A 20931-nucleotide genomic window follows, 5' to 3' on the forward strand; every position below is an offset into this window, starting at 1 on the left:
TACTTTTAAAATACAGAACACAAAATGTCACTTCACACAAAGAAAAAATAGCCACAGCACCCAATTGCTCACATGTGCAGAATTTATAACTTTCACATGAACATGCTTTTTCTTTTTTATGAGACAGAAATCATTAATGAACAGTTAAACCTGAGGCAGAATGGGGTAGCATCAAGCATAATGAAAGAATCAAGGGACCTACATGCAATGGATATTTTATGGGATTTTAGGTTTTCTTTGTGTCCCCAGCATTTAGAAGAGTGCCTGGCACATGGCAGGTGCTTAGTGTTTACCGACTATGCCTCAGTTTCTTCAACTTTAAAATGGGAATAATAAACACTTTCCCAATATAAGGTGATTATAAAAGATTAAATGTATATTAAAGCATTATGAAAAACTAGTTACTAATGTAATGTAATTTTTAAATGTAATTAAATGTAATTTTTCTTGATTTCACTATGAAAACCAATAGTGAAATCTGTGAAAAGCACATGTGAGTCAAAGAAAAAGGGGAAAAAAAAAAACAGAAGAAGCCATCCTTCAGGCTTTTGGAACTTACATCCTGCATTTGGGCGTTGAAGAGTGTACAAGATGACAACTGAAAAGACTGAATCATAACCTGAGCAACACCCTGTGAATCAGAATACAATGCACCTCCTAGGTGAGAACATTAAAGAAGAAAATTCCCTGAAAATGTATCAGCAATACAAATGAAGGGTTTCATATGGCCTTGGGAAAATTATTTGACCTCACTAGAGTTCTGTTTCCTCATCTGTACAATGAGGGGGTTGAACAACTTGATCCCTCAAATCCTTTCTAGACCTATCATTTTTATACTTTTATGACTATTTACCTATTGCTGAGCACAGAAAGAAATATCTGCTTATGACTGTATGACTCAGACTGTATTCCAAAGGCACATTTAAATGATTATTAGATTATCCATTGTTTTCTATTCTCAACACTTCTTTCTTTCAATATCCCTGATAACTGAAAACTGACTATTCTCAATCATGTGTCAGAGATGGCACAGAAGTGATGATGAGAGATGGAGGCCCCTTCCAGCTTTAGGATTCTACGACTCTATGACTAATTTCTCTACCCTTACTTCTAAACAGAAGGCAGTCAAAATTTTTTAAATGACCCCGTCTTAATACTCTGTAAAATCCACAGCAAGAGGACTTGATTTCACCTTTGGTAGAGAAAGTAGTATTTCTCTTCTTGACTACTAGATTACTTACGGTTCACATTTGAGTACAATAGAGGAACTTAGTATTTATAATCGGAGTATAAGAACCGCTTGTTTGGTCAAGCTGAAAATAGGTACTTGACATACCTGCTAATATTGCTTGGATTTTAAGAAAACTGTATAGAAACAATGATATTTCTACAGAACAAAGATTCAAGCTTCACATATTGTACAGCCTTAAGACTATTCTTTGAAAAAGAGGAATTACTGCCTACAAAGTTTCTGTGATATTTAATACGCAGATCACATCTGTGTAATTATTTGGCAGCTGTGAATTTACAGGATTTACTTTTTTTAATGATATTCCAAATATTCAACACAATTTTACATTATCAACTTAAATCTAAGGATCACCATGAACTTTTGCACAATAAAATGACCTGGAGACAAATCAATATAAAATATTAGTTGCAGTTAAAATGTATCCCTTCACAAACAAGTTTATTAAGCTGTGAGAATAACACTGCTTTCTGTTTTTAGTAGCATTAAGCTGCTGCTGTTACCTGAGCATGCTGGGTTTGTGCAAGCTCCTCTTTCCTGCGTTTCATGAGCTCTTTTCTCAGCTCTTTGGGTGCTTTCTCCACTTCATTTATAACCTACAGTGTATAAGCATGCAGGAGGTGGGGAAATAATACTTTCTCCACAGCAAGCAGTTATGTGAGCACATGAGCTAAAAGTCAATTATCAAAGTAGTTACAAAGCTCTTTTTCAACATGCATTAGCAAAGATGTTAGTGTGGCAAAAAAGAATGAAAGGATAGAACATGCTTCATCTGAGTGCAAAAGGAACTTTACACCAAATGAAATTTAACTAAGTGCTCAGCTATTCCTATATACCACCTTCTTTCTAAAATGTTTCAAAGACAATCAGTTGATAAAAATATCACCTTCAGCATTTGAAGCTGCATCAAAAGTGATAGCTTCAACTGATTCTCTTGAAATACTCATAAAATGAGAAAGGTGTTTATTAAAATGATTTGAAAAATTGTAAGAAAAATAAGTTGCCATTTATAAAAATACTAAATGTCATGTCTGGCTTGAGAATTACAAAGGAATAATTTCTAATATAAACCAATTTAGTATACCCAAGAGATATCAAATCATAAGAGTACAATGCATCATTTTTATATCAAGTGCCTTAAAAATCAGCACAGCAGAAGATCTTGTGCAAAAACAACCAGTATTCCATTGTTTTAAAAAATAATTTTGATGTTATACACTTAAGCCAAACATAACAAAATGGATAACTGAAAAACTATTAAATATTAGCACCATTTAAAAAACTGACAGATTGTTAGGAAATGTGATTCAGTACACCAGAAGGTTAATAATCATGAGCTGATTCCATATCTTTTTAACCCCTTCATGTAATCATTTCAGAGTCCGAGATGTGTACGCCTTCTGACCATAAATCTGCAATAACACTCTGAAAACTAAATGATCATGTATAAAAGCACCCACAGAAAACAGACTCCAAATCACCACATGCTACCGATGTTCTGTTAAAAAGATTGCTTTTGATTTAACAAAGTATATTTTAAATTCCCCACTATTTTCCCCAAGACCCAATCACCAACAAAAAGAAGAGACTCCCCAAAGGCAAGAAGTTTAGCAACAAGAAAAAGAAAAAATACATATAACATAATTGTTAAAAAAAAATACTGTATGAATGTTTACCCAAACATTTTCAACAATTCATAAACTCCACAACAGAAAGAGTAAATTACTGATTTTTATAAACAGGCTTAAATGAAATAAGCAAGCATCAATGGAAAAAATAATATTTTAGATTTTAAAGTATCTTAATTAAAATAACTTGAATAGATAAATTTTGTAAAAAAGTATTATGTAGCAAAAAAGAGTGTGTATATACATATACACACACACCACATAGTACATAAATAATTTCCCTGATACACAATAACATGGGCTACTGTCCCAAACACGAAACTCACAAAATTGTAATTCCTTTCAAAGTGCGTGAGAAAAGCTTTAGTTCTAAGCTTTCTGGCTTTGTTCAGCTAAAAATCAAGTCTTTTAAGATTCAGTGGTATGAAAATTTTCTTCATAATTTTATGGAAAAGAATAAGTAGATCAACTGTATATTTTAATAAAAATGCTCAACTTAAGCCGATTAAGGCTTTTTCATTCAAATCTACAGAACTAATCATAATCAACATACCAGATGACCTCACACATTATGTACAGGTGAATCCTCTGACATGAAAGTACAGAATGAACACCTCAATGAAAAATGAAATCATCTGAATATCTAAGAACATTCAGCATCTCCAGGTTTCCTTTCAAGAAAGAAAAGTAATCAAGTCAATCAAGGAAAAAAAACTTTAGTTGACAAAGATGGAACATTCATATTCATTTCTAAATCTGTGGAGACTGTCATCATAGTCATATACTTTATATTTTAAAAACTAATTTCTTCAAAAGTTTTCAAATGTTGTACTAATTCTATGCTTGACTCTATTATATGAAAAGCTTCCAACTAATTGTTTCAGAAAATCAAAACATTTGCACTTTTACCTCTTTTTTTCGGTTTTTCAACATATTCTGAAATTTGGACAGTTCCTTTTCTTGTTCTCCTTTAATACGTTTGGCTTCATCTCGCAAGCGATTTGTATGTTCTTGTTCTAGGCGTTCTATTGTCTGTTTCTGTTGTTTTTCTAGATTTTCAATCTCTTGGTCATATTGTCTCTTCTTACTCTGCAAAACAATTAATTCCAAGAATACTTATAACAGTTTTAAACCACTTCTTTTTTTAAATTGCATCTTTGCTGATTTGAACATGTCACCTAGAGTCCACAGAAATAAGGAAAGGCCCAAAAAGTAACCCTAACTACTACTTTGTCACACTAAACAGTTTGGCCAGGTCCAGGGCCTACATGCATGCTTCACTTAATTCTGTAATTTATTATGAAACTCTTCTCTAAGGTATGTATGATTAATATAAATTAAAATAACTATAATAACACTGTACTAAAGAAAAGCCAACAGTAAGCATTAAAGGGAAGTTGGCAAAATATAAATTCTCAAACAATAGAAATTTTGATTTAAAAAAAGACATTTAACTTATCTAGTCTGTTCTAAAATAATACAATCATTATATCTTTTCAATTTACTTCTGAACTCAAATTCTCAAAATAAACATAGACCTCTACTACAAATCAAGTTCCCTAAAACATCCTGCACTTTATTCTTTGAACTAAAGATCAAGGTAAAGTTACAACTTTTAAAGAAATATTCCTGCAAATCACGTAATTTTGGAATTAGACACAAAGAAGTAATTGGAAAAGGCATTACAGTAAAATTTCTTCTCAAGGAAATGGAGATTAGAAAGCAGTACATTTGGAAAAGAAAAATATAGTTCATTTGTAAAATTATGAAAACAAAATACTAGGTGATAGGAATCACATAATAGAGCACTAATTTTGCCAGGAATTTTCAAAACTCTAGAGAATGAAAACATATTTAACACAAAAAAAATGACCTTGGCTTTACAAATGTAAAATTTTTGATACTTATTTCACTCCCTCAAAACCCACTTACCCTCAGCATATTTCAAAAAAGGTTATAAATATTAGGTGAGAGAGCAGTAAGAAAATACTTTTACTTTATCTTGACATATTATGACCAAAAAAGGCAAACCTGTATGAGGATTTAAAACCTTCTATAACAATAAGAACAACTGGAAAACACAGGACTTCTATCATATAGTTTCAGGAAAACACTAGATCATAAAAACTGATTAGAGAATTTTTTTAAAACTCTATAATGGTCCAAATGAAAATGTTTCTTTCTACCTCCAAATTAATATAGATATTCAGCACTTAAAAATGAATTTTATCATACAACACTAATAATTTTTGCAACTACAGAGAAGACATAAAAATTAAATAAGCATAATGGAAATTAATCTTGTATTTCTCAGTGGGGTTTTCTCTAGATTAACAGTAAAATCTTGTTTTATCACACAGAGATCTAGCATTATTAGCACTTTAAACTTCTCTAGAGGCAGTAGCTTGAATAGTATAAATTATGACTGTGACTTAGTCACATGCAAAACAATCATGAGAAGAAGTCAAAATCAGGATGACAGAGACAATGGAATGAGATGGAAGGTTCGGATTCATCACAATGACGGGTGAGAAAAAGGAAAAAGGGGGGAAAGAATGTATTACAAATGGAATAAGTTATGATACGTAATCACAGAAACTGACAAAAAGACTAGAAAGCTAAATGTTTGGTCAATAAGGCATTTTTTTTAGAATCACTGAATTATCTTTTTAAAAAGCTGGTGCAAAATTCAAAGGCTCACCATCATTTCTTGTTCAAAACGCCTGAAAATTTGTTCCCGTTGTTGCTGCAATTTGTTGTTGAGCTGCTGTTGAGCTCTCTGTTCCTCTTTCTGTAGAAATCTTAATTCCCGAAGCTCCTGACGTCTGGTCAAAACATAACGATGGTTGTAGGAATGACAAGGACATAAAGAGTAAAACTGAATTTTTATATAAGGTTATGGCAAGAACCTAATAAATTAAGCATCATTTATTTATAGCTTTCTCAAAATGAAAAAAGAAGACTCACCCCTTGTATCTCTACTCAAAATTTGCTGCAGCTAAAAAATTTCGGGAATTCATAAAGAATGACAAAAGCACCTGTCTATTAACATCAACATTTTCTACTCACCGAAGAAATCTCAATTCTTCAGTTTTTGAATCACTATCTGTAACTATTTTTGAAGTTGTCACACTCACTTCTACACCATCAACAACAAACTTCCGCGTTTTCTTCAATGTTTTCTTATGTCTTCTTGTTTCCTGAATGACAGAATTCATCATTGTTTAATAATTTCATCAATATTTAATAATAATCATTACTTAATAAGTACTGAGTAGTATTATATTTGGTGGGCAAGGAACAACATTCCCTGCAATATTTCTAAATTGTTACCTACAAATGATAAACCTCAATTCCTTAAGTTGTCACATAAGTAACAAGCTACAAAGATCAACTTTATGCAGTGTGACCATAAAGACATGACATTCATTTGCACATGTGGCTCATGGAATCAATTTCGCTATTTAAAAGTACTATCTAGAGAATCTATCACAATCATAAAAAAACTAGTAACGAAGATAATGTGATGCATACCCCCAAGGCTGATAAATCCTGTGCTCCCAACACATCAGTCCTATCCTAATGCCATCTGCTCCCACATCCCTGACTTCCCACCTTCCGTTCGAAACCTTAAGAGACTGAGGAGGAAATTATGTATGTATGTATGTATGTATGTATGTATGTATGTACAGAAAGAGTAGGCTCTCTCCTTCCTATCTTCTCATCCACCCCCGGAGCCCTAGGGGTCCTGGATGCCAGCAAAAAAGCACCAGACTAAGAGATAACGCCAGAGGTAAAAGAGAAGAACTATGATCACCAAGTTACTGAAATTACATGAGATAAGGGTAAACTCAGCCCAGACAGTGGAAAATGAGCACACAAGTCCCTGTTATATGTGAGTCTCGGGGCCTGGGGCTGAGAAAGGGTGGGTTTTTTTTAATCGTCAGCTAAGTTTTGGCCACCAAAAATAAAGACTTTGCTAGAATCTCCCTCAGTTCTTTCAATTTATTTTTATCTTACAGCTTATAATCCATACAAGGCTATGTACATTAATTCATTGCTATTTGCTAAGACTTCTAGGTGACACAATGGACAGAGCAGGAGGCCTGTTAGCAGGAAGATCTGAGTTCAAATCCAGCTTCAAGTACTTACTACTGTGTCACATTGGGCAAGTCACTTTTATCCTATTTGCTTCATTTTCCTCATCTGTAAAATGAGCTGGAGAAGAAAATGGCAAACCAATCCAGTATCTTTGCCAAAAACACCCCAAATGGGGTCATAAAGAGTCAAACATGACTGGAACAACAAAGACATCCGCTCTAATAAGAAGATGCACCTTTCTCCTTTGCAGAGCTGGGAAATTGTGGGTACAAAACATTGGACATACTGTCAGACTCAACTGATGTGCTGTTTAGTTGTAAGTGTTTTTTACTCCCTTTTTCTTTTTTTATTCTTTATTATCAGAAATGAGCACATGAAAATAAGGGGATATAACTAGAAAAGATGATGTGAAAATAAAGGATAGCAATAAAAAATTTTTAAACTATCAATTCTAAATTAAGGACAAACAGAATTACTATCTTGACCATGAAAGACCAAATATCTGCTAAATAGATAACTGAATGTACTTACTTGTAAAGATATTGATCCAGTGTCTTTATTTTTGCTTAGGAAGCTAGAGATAGATAAATTCAAATCAATGCTGCTATTATCAGCTGTGGAACCAGTGCCTGAATCAGTATCATTTTCCTTTTGAATCTCAGATTCTAAATGTAGTGAAGTTTCAACTTGGGATAGTGTACCTGTGTCCCCTTTATCTTCTGTCTCTTCAGAGTTAATATTAATACTGGGTATGGGGACAGGTTGAGGTTCACTGGGTTGTGAAGCTGCAATAACTTGAGGTTCAACTTTAATTGGTAATTCACTTGGAAATTCTGTTTGTTCTATGTCTAGCAGAGGTTGATGAGAATCCTGAGTTTTACTTCCTACTGACTTTTCGCCAGTATGAATCACTGTGTTTTGGACCTGTATTTCTTCATTGCTACTTGTTTCCTTAATTTCTTCCATTTCATTTGTCATTGGTTTCTCACCAATAACCAGTATATCCCCTGAAGTACTAATTAAATGTTCCTCACTTCTGTTCATAACACATGCCCTTTCACTTTTACCTTCCACAGACATCTGATCTGTGATATTTGTTTCAACTATCCTTTGTACCTGAGTTTCCTCAATACCACTAACCTCAGGCTCAACATCAGGCTTAATTTGTTTTAGTTTTTCATTTAATTCAGTCACTTCATTTCTGTCATTGCTCTGAGCTTCCCTGGTATTGTTTCCAGCTGCCTTCTGGTCTGGATCCAGTACTTCGCCTGTTTCCGCTTTGTCTGTGTCATCCACCTCACCTTTGGTGACTTCAATCTCCTCTATTTTACGCTGCACTTCTGTTTCAAGCTTAACTTCACTTTCAGTTCCACGAATGTCTGCCTCTCTTATATTTTCTTCTTTTTCTCCAGTCTCTTCAGAAACCAATTCTGCCACATAATCAGCCATATCTTTAATTTCATTTGTTTCTATTATCTCATTTTCAGATAACTGCTGCTTTTTCTGATCCTTTTCCTCCTCAGGTTTCAGAGCAGCCCCTATTTCTGAGGTCATGAGCAGATCACTTTCTTTTCTTTCCATCACAGCATTTCCTTCCCTCACATGGTCTTCTACTTCCGATGTCTCTTCTACCTTGAGTTTCTTCTCTTCTCTCTTATTCTCTTTAACTAATCCTGTCCCATTTTGGAACTCAACAACATTTTCAAGCTGATCATCAGCAAAGTCGTCAATACTTCTCTCAATAATTTTTTCAGGCTCATCAATGACGGTTTTCTCATTAGTAACACTGCTTTGAGCTTTGACTCCACTAGTGTTATGTTCTGTTTTTTCCGATACAGATTCCAGAACACAGGCATTCTGTGAAAGTTTATCTTCTTCAGAACTGGCAATACTGAGGTCAGAGGAGGCACGCTTATTAGCAGGTATAGGCTAAAAGATATTAACAAGTAAAAGACGGTTAGTATTCTTTTCCTAGATACTATATGTACAACAAAAAAAAAAGTTTTGAAAGCATAATACACTGGTGATTTAATATCCAGAGGAAAATTTATTTCATCATAAAATTAATTTTGCAGAATCGCTAATATCTCCTATTAACACACCCAGGTCTGGAGTGGGGAAACAATACTTCAAAGTAATATTCTACCATTCATTCTCTGTTCTGATGTTGGTCACCTAGAGTGTATAAAAAAAAAAATAAACAGGGGACAGCTAGGTGGCACAGTGAGTAGAGCACTGGCCCTGGAGTCAGAAGGACCTGAGTTCAAATCCAGCCTCAGACACTTGACACACTTACTAGCTGCGTGACCTGGGGCAAGTCACTTAACCCCAATTGTCCTGCCTTCCCCCCTCCAAAATTAAAAATTAAAAAAATATAACAACATCTGCTCTAAAAATGCCTTCATTACATACCAAAGTTTACTCATCCCCAATAGTTGGAACTAGTTAACAATAAATAGGAGCAAAGACATTATTACTTTTGGGAATCCTGATCAAGTTTTCATTTTAAATCATTTTTTTAAAACACTTGGCTGTTAGATGTCCTTACCACACATGCCTCTAAGTACCAAGTTAATAGAAAAATTCTAACTTTAGTAATTTAATAGGTAAATTTAATAGTGCATTGTTATGCACTACCTACTGCTGGAACAAATACCCTAAAATTTTTTACTCATTCCCTGATAAAACAAATTTTAAACAAGATTTTTCATCTATACAAAATTGGCTTAAAAGTAACATTAGGTCAAAAGATATGAACAGACAGTTTTCAGAGGAAGAAATTAAATATATCTATAGGCATATGAAAAAATGCTTGAAATCACTACTGATTAGAGAAATGCAAATCAAAACAACTCTTAGGTACTACATCTCTCCTGTCAGACTGGCTAACATGACAAAACAGGAAAATGATAAATGCTGCAGAGGATGTGGGAAAATTGGAACACTGTTACATTGCTGGTGGAGGTTGTGAACTGATCCAGACATTCTGGAGAGCAATTTGGAACTATGTCCAAAGGGCTATAAAAATGTGCATACCCTTTGACCCAGCAATACCACTTCTAGGCTTGTATCGCAAAGAGATCACACAAGTGGGAAAAGGACCCATATGTACAAAAATATTTATAGCGGCTCTTTTCGTAGTAGCTAAGAATTGGAAATCAAGGGGACGTCCATCAATTGGGGAATGGCTGAACAAGTTGTGCTACATGAAGGAAATGGAATACTATTGTGCAATAAGAAATGGGGATGATACGGACTTCATAATAATATGGAAAAACCTACACGATAGAATGCTGAGTGAGCAGAGCAGAACCAGGAGAACACTGTACACAACCACAGACATATGGATTCTGTGATGACTAACCCCGATAGACTTCGCTCTTCTCAGCAATACAAGGTGCAAAGGCAACTCCAAAGGACTCATGATGGAGATAGCTATCTACATCCAGAGAAAGAACTATGAAGTATGAATGCAGATTGAGGCACACTGTTTGCTCTCCTTTTTTCTCCCTTTGTTTTTTTTTTTCTCTTTTGTTTGTTTCTGGTTTTTTTGGTTTTGTTTCTTCTTTCTCCTGATTCATTCCATTGGTCATAATTCTACTTTACAACTTGACTAATGTGTAAATAAGTTCAATGCGAAGTTATATGTAGAAGATACATCGGATTCCATGCCATCTTGGGGAGGGAGGGTGGAGGGGAAGAAAAGCTGGAACTCAAAATTATGTGGAACTGATTGTAGCAAACTAAAAATGAAAAAATCTTACTTATAAAAATAAACTAATTTTTAAAAAGTAACTTTAAAATGACATTTTGTAATAAAAATTATAGTTGATATTTAGCGTGATAGAAAATTCCTCAATCAAAATTCTACCTAAAAGGAATTTTGCATTATTAGACTGACCAGAGAATTCTCTGTTTCTTCTTCATCATCATCTTCTTTGCCATCTTCAACTTCTTCTGTTACTTCAGCCTTTGCCTCCGCAATCAATTCTCGGATGGGTTTGTTGGAAGTCACAGTAACAAAAGGATGCTGTTAGTCATTGAAAAAAAAAATTCACAATGAAGTGCTTGCACATAAAGTAAATATCAGTTCAGGATATTATTAATCCTGGTTCTATCATGAACTAGCTGTGATACCTAAGGTAAGTTGGATAATCTCTCAGGGCTTCAGTATTACTTACAAAATAAGATGCTCAGCCAAAATGACCTCTAAGGTTCCTTCTAACTCTAAAAGTCTTTAATTCTATGATTCCATGGGATAGTTAAACAATTTGACTGGATTTTACAATACCATCAAAAGCATACTGATAGCATTACAAAGATTTTTTTCTTTTTCTTTTTTTATTTCTAAAACGTAAATATACAATAAGAAAAGAAAAACATATTATAAACCTAAATACTAAAACTTAAATATAACATAAGAAAAGAAAAAACTGCCATGTGTGTAGCAAAACATAAGGATTCAAAAACATACAGCAATAAATCTCCATTTCAAGAAAGTATATCACATTTGTGTTCAGAGCTATCCATCTTTTCTTTGCCTCCTTGTAAATTTTCTTTTGTTCTCTGCAGTGCACTTTTTACTTTGTTCTTTTTTTCCCCCTTCCTCTCCCAAGAGGCTATAAAAAGTGCAGATATTTATGTGTGTGTGTGTGTATACACACACATATACACATATATATACCTATACATATATGTGTGTATATATGTACCTGTATACATACACACATGTATATATGTGCATATATACATCTGAATGCATACCTATATGCATATACACGCAAATATACATACATATACACATATACATCTGAATACATATCTATATGCATATACATGCATATATACACATATACATATATATAAACATATACATATACTTAAATATCTATAATCATAGTCATAGATAGACATACACATCCATATGCATCTATGTAAGACTGTGTACTATACTTCTTTGTCCTGTTTCGATGAGGTTGGATAATGTCTTTCTTCATAAGTCTGAGTCTTTCTAAATTTTTCTAAGTCCACCAACTCATCACTTCCTACGCCACAGCAATATTCCAACCTTATATTGTCTAGTTATTTTAGATAGTCTAAAACAATAGTAATATGGCTAACATATTGAATTCCACTCATGATCTTTATGTTTGTGTATTTCTCTTATTTCCTATTCCTCCTGACTTCTCTACTTTACTTCTACCAGCTACCTTGCCCTCCTTATTATCACTTAACCTACCCTGCCAAGATTCCTCCCTTATCTTCACCCCCACCATTAATCTAGACACTCTTCTATAGCCCCCCCTTGTCCTGTTCCCTCCACTCTTACTTCTAAAAACCCCTCCCCCCTCCTTATCCCCTTAGCCTTTTATTGCTTTCTGAATTTACAAGGCTTTTATACCCTTTTATTCCCTCTTTAACCCATTTGCTGATGAGAGTAGGGTTTCCCAACTACCAGCCCTCCTCCCCCATTTAATTCCTCTGTGTCAGTTCTTCCTCATTTATATAAGAAAAATACTCTTTTTACTTTTCCCAGATGGTCTACTTTTTAGTACTGCATCATACTCAACTCTACCCAAACCCTCCCTTCAATCTACCCAATTACTAATAACAATCTTGAACACACAATTTACATTTCCTCATATAAAAAACTAACAGTGTGTCCTTATTTGAGTCCCTTACAATTAGTCTTTGATGCTTACCTTATATTTCTCTTGGATCTTTCTATTGATTTTCTATTCATTTCAGGTCTTTTTGGCAACAAAATCCTGAAAGTCTGGCAAGTCACTGAATGTCAATTTTTTTATTTAGGATTATGCTTAACTTTGCTGGGCATGATATTTTGGGCTTTAACCCCAGTTCTTTTGCTCTTCAATATATAGTGTTCCAAGACCTGGGGTATTTTAGTGTAGCCACTGCTAGGTCTTGTGTTTTTCCAAATGGTGACCGGTGTTTTTTTTTTCCTAGTTCTAGTTTCCCTTCTTGTTCTAACACTTCGGGACAATTTTCCTTAATTATTTCTTGTTTTATTGTATCAAGATTCTTTTTTGATCATAGATTTCAGGTAGTCTAATAATTCTTGTTTTTTCTTCTTGATCTGTTTTCCATATCAGTTATTTTTCTTATAAGATGTTTCATTTTCTCTTCTATTTTTTCATTCTTTATATTTTGTTTTATGTCTTGGTCTCTTGTAATTTTGTTGGCTTCCCCTCGCCCAACTCTAATTTTTGAGGAGTCATTTTCTTCCTGAAGATTCTGGATCTCCTTTTCTAGTTAGTTGACTTTCTTTCCATCATCTTGTTTTTCTTGGATTGTTCTTATTTTCTTTTTTTAATTTTCCTCAAAAAAGTCCCTTAAAAAAGTCTTTTTAAAGTTCTTCAGTGGGCGGGGCGGAGCCCAGATGGCAGCTGGAAAGCAGGGACTAGCATGAGCTCCCCACCGAGTCCCTCTAAAAACCTATAAAAAATGGCTATAAACCAACTCTAGAATTGCAGAACCCAGAAAATACAGAGGGAAGTAGGGCTCCAGCCCAGGACAGCCTCTCGGTGAGGTCTATCCCGCATGGAGCTGGGAGCGGAATGGAGCGGAGCAGAGCCCTGCATGGGTGGCGCAGATCAAACAGACCAGGAGCCGGTTGGAGCGTGCCCTAGCGCCCTGAATCAGTGAGCTGCAGCAGTTACCAGACTTCTCAACCCACAAACACCAAAGACAACACAGAAGGTTAGTGGGAAAAGCTGCGGGAGTCAAAGGGGTTCCCGGTTTGGCTACCACCCCAGAGGCAGTGGAGGTGGGCCAGCTACAAAACTAGAGCTGCAGTTGCTTCCAGCCCCAGGCCCACCTGGTGGGAGGAAGTAAGTGGCAGATCAGAGCAGGAGTAAAGAGCCTGCTGAAGATCTAAGTCCAGTCCAGGTTGGGGGTTCTTGGGGAAGGAGGAGTGCTGGTGTGGCACAGCTGGCGCATCCCCCCCCAAGCTTGGAATATAGAACTCGTTAGTCTACAAGCAGTCATATCCCGCTGAAAAACTCAAGGGTCAAGTTAGTTGGCTGGGAACATGGCCAGGCAGCGAAAACGCACCCAGATTCAGTCTCAGACTTTGGATTCTTTCTTTGGTGACAAAGAAGACCAAAACATACAGCCAGAAGAAGTCGACAAAGTCAAAGAGCCTACAACAAAAGCCTCCAAGAAAAACATGAACTGGTCTCAGGCCATGGAAGAGCTCAAAAAGGATTTGGAAAAGCAAGTTAGACAAGTAGAGGAAAAATTGGGAAGAGAAATGAGAAGGATGCGAGAAAACCATGAAAAACAAGTCAATGACTTGCTAAAGAAGACCCAAAAAAATACTGAAAAGTACACTGAAGAAAAGAACACCTTAAAAAATAGACTAACTCAAATGGCAAAAGAGCTCCAAAAAGCCAATGAGGAGAAGAATGCCTTGAAAGACAGAACTAGCCAAATGGAAAAGGAGGTCCAAAAGACCACTGAAGAAAATACTACCTTAAAAATGAGATTGGAGCAAGTGGAAGCTAGTGACTTGATGAGAAATCAAGATATTATAAAGCAGAACCAAAGGAATGAAAAAATGGAAGACAATGTAAAATATCTCATAGGAAAAACCACTGACGTGGAAAATAGATCCAGGAGAGATAATTTAAAAATTATTGGACTACCTGAAAGCCATGATCAAAAAAAGAGCCTAGATATCATCTTTCAAGAAATTATCAAGGAGAACTGCCCTGATATTCTAGAGCCACAGGGCAAAATAGAAATTGAAAGAATCCATCGATCACCTCCTCAAGTAGATCCCCAAAAGAAAACTCCTAGGAATATTGTCACCAAATTCCAGAGCTCCCTGCAAGCAGCCAGAAAGAAACAATTTGAGTATTGTAGAAACACAATCAGAATAATCCAAGATGTAGCAGCTTCTACATTAAGAGATCGAAAGGCTTGGAGTACGATATTCTGGAGGTCAATGGAGCTAGGATTAAAACCAAGAATCACCTACCCAGCAAAACTGAGCATCATGCTCCAAGGCAAAATATGGACTTTCAATAAAATAGAGGACTTTCAAGCTTTCTCAGTGAAAAGACCAGAGCTGAATAGAAAATCTGACTTTCAAACACAAGAATCAAGAGAAGTATGAAAAGGTAATCAAGAAAAAGAACAAGAAAAAGAATTGCAAGGGACTTACTAAAGTTGAACTGTTTTGTTTACATTCCTACATGGAAAGATGATGTGTATGATTCATGAGACCTCAGTATTAGGGTAGCTGAAGGGAATATGCATATGTATATATATGTATATGTGAGTGTGCATGTATGTATATATGTGTGTGTGTGTATATATATATATAAATAGAGAGAGAGAGAGAGAGAGAGAGAAAGAGAAAGCAGGCACAGGGTGAGTTGAAGATGAAGGGAAGTATTAGTTTACAGCAGTTATTGTAATCACCTCCAGTCCTGGGGCATGGGAGATGGTGTCTCTGGCCTCAGATCCTCCTTCAGTTCTCCCCTCTGGCCTAGAACCAAAATCAAGAACTCTGCCCTTCTGTAAGTGCCCACAGCAAGCTCCCCACTGTTTCTGCACTCACTGGGAGTGTACTGGTTCCTTCTTGCCCAGGGCCACAATTCAGCAGCACACCTAGGTCTGGCACCCATTATCAGCAGAGGCTCCCTCAGTCCTCCCCTGCTCAGACTCCAGTCTCCCCACATTTGTCCAGGAAGTGAAAATTCTGTGGCTGAGAGGTTACCTCCCAACACACCTAGCCCCAGGCTGATTCAGCAGAGCTAGCCGGGAGATGTTTACACTTCACAGGGACCAAATCTTGGTCCTGGGATTTTTCTTCAGGTTCTCTGAGGAGGACCACAGTTCTGCCCCAACTTGTTTGTTTTTACTGCTCCATGTTCACCCTGAAGTGCTGTTTTTGCCTTGTTTGTGGGGGAAATCCGGAGATCTTGGAATTTTCTGACCTATTACACCATCCTCCCAGAATCCTCTCCCTGCATTACTAAGAGTTTTACAGTTCCATTAATATGTCTAAAACATCTCTTTATTTGATAGGGTTCTGTTTAAAAACCTAAACATACTGGCAACTTTTTCATCTATTCTTCACAGAAAATATTACAAGAAGGAAAATTAAAATGTTGCACTTACACAGAAACTTGGTATGACAGAAAATATCAACTTTTTCCTACAATTAGTCCATGGATTTAATTTTTATTAATTATATAAATTTGGTACCTATAAAGTACAAAGACACTCTTCTAGCCACTGCAAAAGTTAACTTGTATAATTAATTATTTTTACTATAACATACAAGATTATTCTAAAAAGATACTCCCATCCTTTTAATATCCTTAAAAAACTAAAAAAAATCTGCAGTAATTATAATTTTAAAATTACTATATTTACCACAAGTTCTTAAAATATCACTATTCCTCCTTAGGAAACAAAATATATCCAATCCACATAAAAATACCATCTAAAATTCAAAGATACCAGTGAAGAAGAATTTCTCACATAGAATTTGGAAAGTTTATTGTTTGAATTTCTTTGTATGGTTTCATCATTTCATCTACCAGTTCAGAAAGAGAGGCCAGGATGCCCTTCACAGAGCCAAGAAGAGTGGGCTCAAGAGCCTTCACAGATCCATAGAATGGCTATGTGACCCTGGGAAAGGTAATTTAACCTCTCAGTGCCCTATGTAACTCTCTTAAGACTATAAATTGCAGAGAAGGTGTAGACCTGTACTAGTAAGGGGGTTTTCTTACCAGAGGGGTTCCCTTTAATAATGAAATCACAGGTTACACTCCCTATCCCCTTATTTATTATTAGCTGTAATACAAGGAAAATTAGGAACCCCTGAGAAACCCCTAGCTACTGACATGCACCCCCAGAAAGAATGGACTCAGATATCTTTGGCATTTAGCAAACCCCCTGGGATCCGGTGGCTCTTCCAAGAAATGTCAATAGATAGGACCATCCCACTGAGAGATAACCTGGCAGACCCTTTCTCCGGGACTCCACCAAGGAATGTAAATGAGATTATCCCACTAGTACGATAACCTGACTGAATCTTTTGATCAGCCAGGACCTTTGTTCCTGCTCCCCCCACCCTGTACCCCCATATCCTATATAAGCCAAGCCATCACCCCAACACATGGCCATTGATTTGTGGTGCAGTACCCCGATGGCCGCCGGCTAATAAATTCTTCACTTGAAACTTATACTCTGTGGTGTGTCTCTCTCGCTTTTGGTACAACAAGCACAGATGTGAAAGGCAGCATGACATCGTGGATGGAGAGCTAGAACATAGTTGAAACAACCTCTGTTCAAGTCCTGACTGACACATACATGCTGGTTGTCTGATACTAGGTAAGGTCCCTTAACATCTCAGTGCCCCACAGGAAACCCTCTAGCAGCAGATTACTGAACTGCTCCGATAAAGGGAGTTTCCTCATTATGAAGCATTCTATACTGATGAAATCAACCACCAGACTAGGGTAAAACAGCACTGATGTGCCTTTAAACTTATATAAAACACTTGTATATAAACTGAAAATCCTGCCAAAGCAAATCAGATGCACGCAATAACACAACAGCATTTTCAACTTATATCTACTGTATAACTATTGTTGTGATAAGCATGATGATTAATACAAATAAGTCAAATATTCAGTTACTAATCTTCAAGAACCTTATGATCTAGTTGTGTAGACATGTATAAAGTTCAAACTGTTTTCAATACCAAAAAAAAAACCAATTTAAATAACAATAGCTCAGAATTGTGTGACACTTGAAAGTCTGCCAAGTGCTTTCCTCACAAGGGGGAAGGGAATAAGCATTTACATACCACCTACTATGTGCTAAGTACTTTACAACTATTATCTCATTTGATTCTCACAACACTATGAGCCAAGTAGTAACAGTGTTATAATTTTGTAAACAAAGAACCTAAAAATTCTGAAAGGCTAAACAAGATTAGAACCAAGTCAAAACATCCCAGCACTGAAAATTAACATCCCTTAAACTGCCAACACTGAACCAATTGGGGAGAGATGGCCCATATTTACAGTTCTCCAGTACTGTATATGCGCAATAAAAATGAACTGTGATAAGGATCATAGCACTAACTATATAGCACCTGTAACAAAAGAAAATGTGAAACATTACAATGGATGCTTAAATTTCCCCAGTTCATCCAGAATATATTCAAAGAACTCTTCCCATAGAAAAGTGAAAATGAAATTTGCTGTTTCATGCCAAACTTTTTATCCTACCTGGAGAAGCTGGGAAGTATTCCACCTGGCATCCACATTCTTTTCCAAACATTTCTTTAGGAAATCCTTAAAGTTTGAAGACCTTCAAAAGGAATTTAAACAATGACTTGATATCTTATTTTATTCCTTAGTAACCTACCAAACCCTGAATCAAAATACAGTGAAATTTCAGTATAAATATGCAATTCTATCCAACAGGTTTAATTTTTTAAAATTCTATTACCTAAATCAAGTTACATAACTTAGCCTTCTAACAAAGGTTAACTTTAATAGAACTAGGAAAAATAATAAAAATATATCTCAAGAAAGAGAATGAAAAAATAAAAGAATGAAGAGAGCCTACAACACCAGATTTCAAATTACATTACAAATCAGTAGCCATTAAAATTTTTGGTACCCATTAGAAAACAAAAGAGAAAAACAGGTCAGTGGAATGCAAAAGGCAAGTAAGACTTAGATGCAAACAAAAAAAAGGAGATCAATGTTTGATAGCTTCTAAGAAAAGTGAACTTCTATTTGGAAAAAATGAAAAGCAGCTTGACAGAAAATAGGCATAAAGCAGAATCTGTACTCCAGGTACCACAAAAAGTTCCAAATGGTTTAGTCACTTAAACATAAAAGGTCATCATAAAGAAATTATATCATACTTTTCACAACTATAGTTAGGAGAAGAATTCATAACTAAACAAGTGAGAGAAGAGCTCACAAAAGACAAAAAGATGATTTTGACATTAAAGAAGTTTGCATAAGCAAATCAATGCAAATAAAAGAAATTGTCGAGTAGGGAAAATATTTGTACCAAATTTTTCACATAAAATTCTGATGATTCGAAGGAGGAGAGCTGGACCTTTGACTTATCAGTGTGGGGAAATCTCAGTGTGGAAACTCCTTCTACTGATGCAGATGTGCAATTCATCTGTGACTTATAGTTTTAGATAACTCCAATGGGCACTGAGAGGTAAAGGGATCTATCTGTCCATGATCACACAGCCAATAGATGTCAAAGGCAGGACTTTTAAGCCCAGGTCTTCCCGACTCCAAGGCCAGCCTTCTATCTACTACAAATACTGTGTCTCATAAAGCTTGACATCTAACACATATTAAGAAATGTCATAAATATGAGGAAGCAAACTAGAAAGAACATCGGTTCTTAAATCAGAGGATCTAATCCCAAGGTTTCACTTCACACCCAAACTGAAAAAGTTCGCAGAAGACAGAAACATTCAATGTTGGAAGGGCTGTGGTAAGACAGAATACTATTACACCAACTGTGTAACTATGAATTTGTTAAGTATTAAGTATCTACTATGTATCAGGTAGTATGGTAGGCACTGGAGATAAAAAGACAAAAGTGAAAGTTGTCTCTTGCCTTCAAAGGGAGTGTATATGCAGGTGTTGTGTACATGTATACATAGGGCAAGTTGTACCTATACAGGCATAAATATGAGAAATATAACTATATACACATGTACATACAATATATAGATGTATGTATATGTTACACATACATAAATGTACATGCATGTATATATATACACACATACACATTACGTACATGCCAGTACAAAGGCATTGAAATGGAAGATGGATTGTCATGTCTGAGGAGCAACAAGTAGGCCAGTGTGGCTAGCCCACAGAGAGCGTAGGGCAAAATAATGAGGATCAGGATGGGGCCAGGTTGGACTACAGTTTGTAAAACTTTTTACTACTAATTCTGTGGACTGTTTCACATACCATCAGATATAATTACTGAGATAATTTGTCTTGCTTAATTGTTTTTCATTGATAAAAAGGAAGGGTTCTGTGAGGGTGGAGAGGCTATTTTAAAGAAAAGGTGGTATAAAAATAAACAAAACCAAAATCTCAAGACTTCAAAGATTTTCTCTATTGACTCAAAAAATCTACCAACATAGTGTCAAGTACATATATGTTTTACCTTCTCACAGTACAAAAATTAAAATTTTTAAACAGGGCTCAATTCTCCGACATTTTAAAGAGAATATACAATTCCACACAACTGATTTTATATCTAAATAGCCTTCTGAATTGTGGAAGAACTGAATTCCAACTTAAACATTTTATGAAGTTATATTTAAAACATTTTACCATTTTGAAGGTTGTGCCAGTGTAGGAGGTTCAGACTTTGCAATTTTCAATAGTACTCGCATTGGATTTAGCTCATGATGAGGAGGTTCTATCTGAGCCATTTCTATCAAAGTGATGCCCAAGGACCAAACGTCAGCTTTATAATCATAGGGTCTATCTTTAGATGTCTCACACATAACCACTTCTGGAGCCATCCTATCAGGGCAGACAAAATTTAACTTTAATAGTATAATTCAAGAACAGTGACTACAAATCATGTAGTAAGTATAAGTTGTTTTATGTGACCAATATTAGCAATAACTAGTATTATAAGTTCACAAAACTGAATACATACCAATATGGTGTGCCAATAAAAGAATCTCTTCTCTGTATAGTCCTTGTGTTTTTAGCCGATACACCAAAATCCGCTTGAAATAAATATCCATACAAAAATGTTAAAGGATTTTAAGATATTACAGTATAATTCATTATATGCCACAGATTTTAAAAAAGACATTTCAAGACTTTAATAAGGCTACCCTGTGGAAAGATTTAGAACATATTCTAAATATAAATGATAATTAAATTTTTT

General features: G+C 35.5%; 1 protein-coding gene across 2 annotated transcripts in view; it reads right to left on the bottom strand.

The window, feature by feature from the left end:
- The window catches only part of SLK (STE20 like kinase), a 77512-nt gene that overhangs the window by 22395 nt on the left and 34186 nt on the right, over positions 1–20931 (bottom strand). The window contains exons 5-13 of one of the 2 annotated variants that reach the window (XM_036737231.1): positions 20695–20767; positions 20361–20555; positions 18255–18336; positions 10880–11008; positions 7510–8907; positions 5947–6077; positions 5579–5702; positions 3787–3966; positions 1753–1845 (exon numbers count right to left, since the gene is read on the bottom strand). In XM_036737231.1, the coding sequence (XP_036593126.1) occupies positions 1753–1845; positions 3787–3966; positions 5579–5702; positions 5947–6077; positions 7510–8907; positions 10880–11008; positions 18255–18336; positions 20361–20555; positions 20695–20767 (2405 nt within the window). The remainder of the gene's footprint in view (positions 1–1752; positions 1846–3786; positions 3967–5578; positions 5703–5946; positions 6078–7509; positions 8908–10879; positions 11009–18254; positions 18337–20360; positions 20556–20694; positions 20768–20931) is intronic. The other variant, XM_036737232.1, reaches the window with a different exon arrangement.

The sequence above is a fragment of the Trichosurus vulpecula genome, chromosome 8 (assembly GCF_011100635.1).
Source record: "Trichosurus vulpecula isolate mTriVul1 chromosome 8, mTriVul1.pri, whole genome shotgun sequence".
Taxonomy (NCBI): Eukaryota; Metazoa; Chordata; class Mammalia; order Diprotodontia; family Phalangeridae; genus Trichosurus; species Trichosurus vulpecula.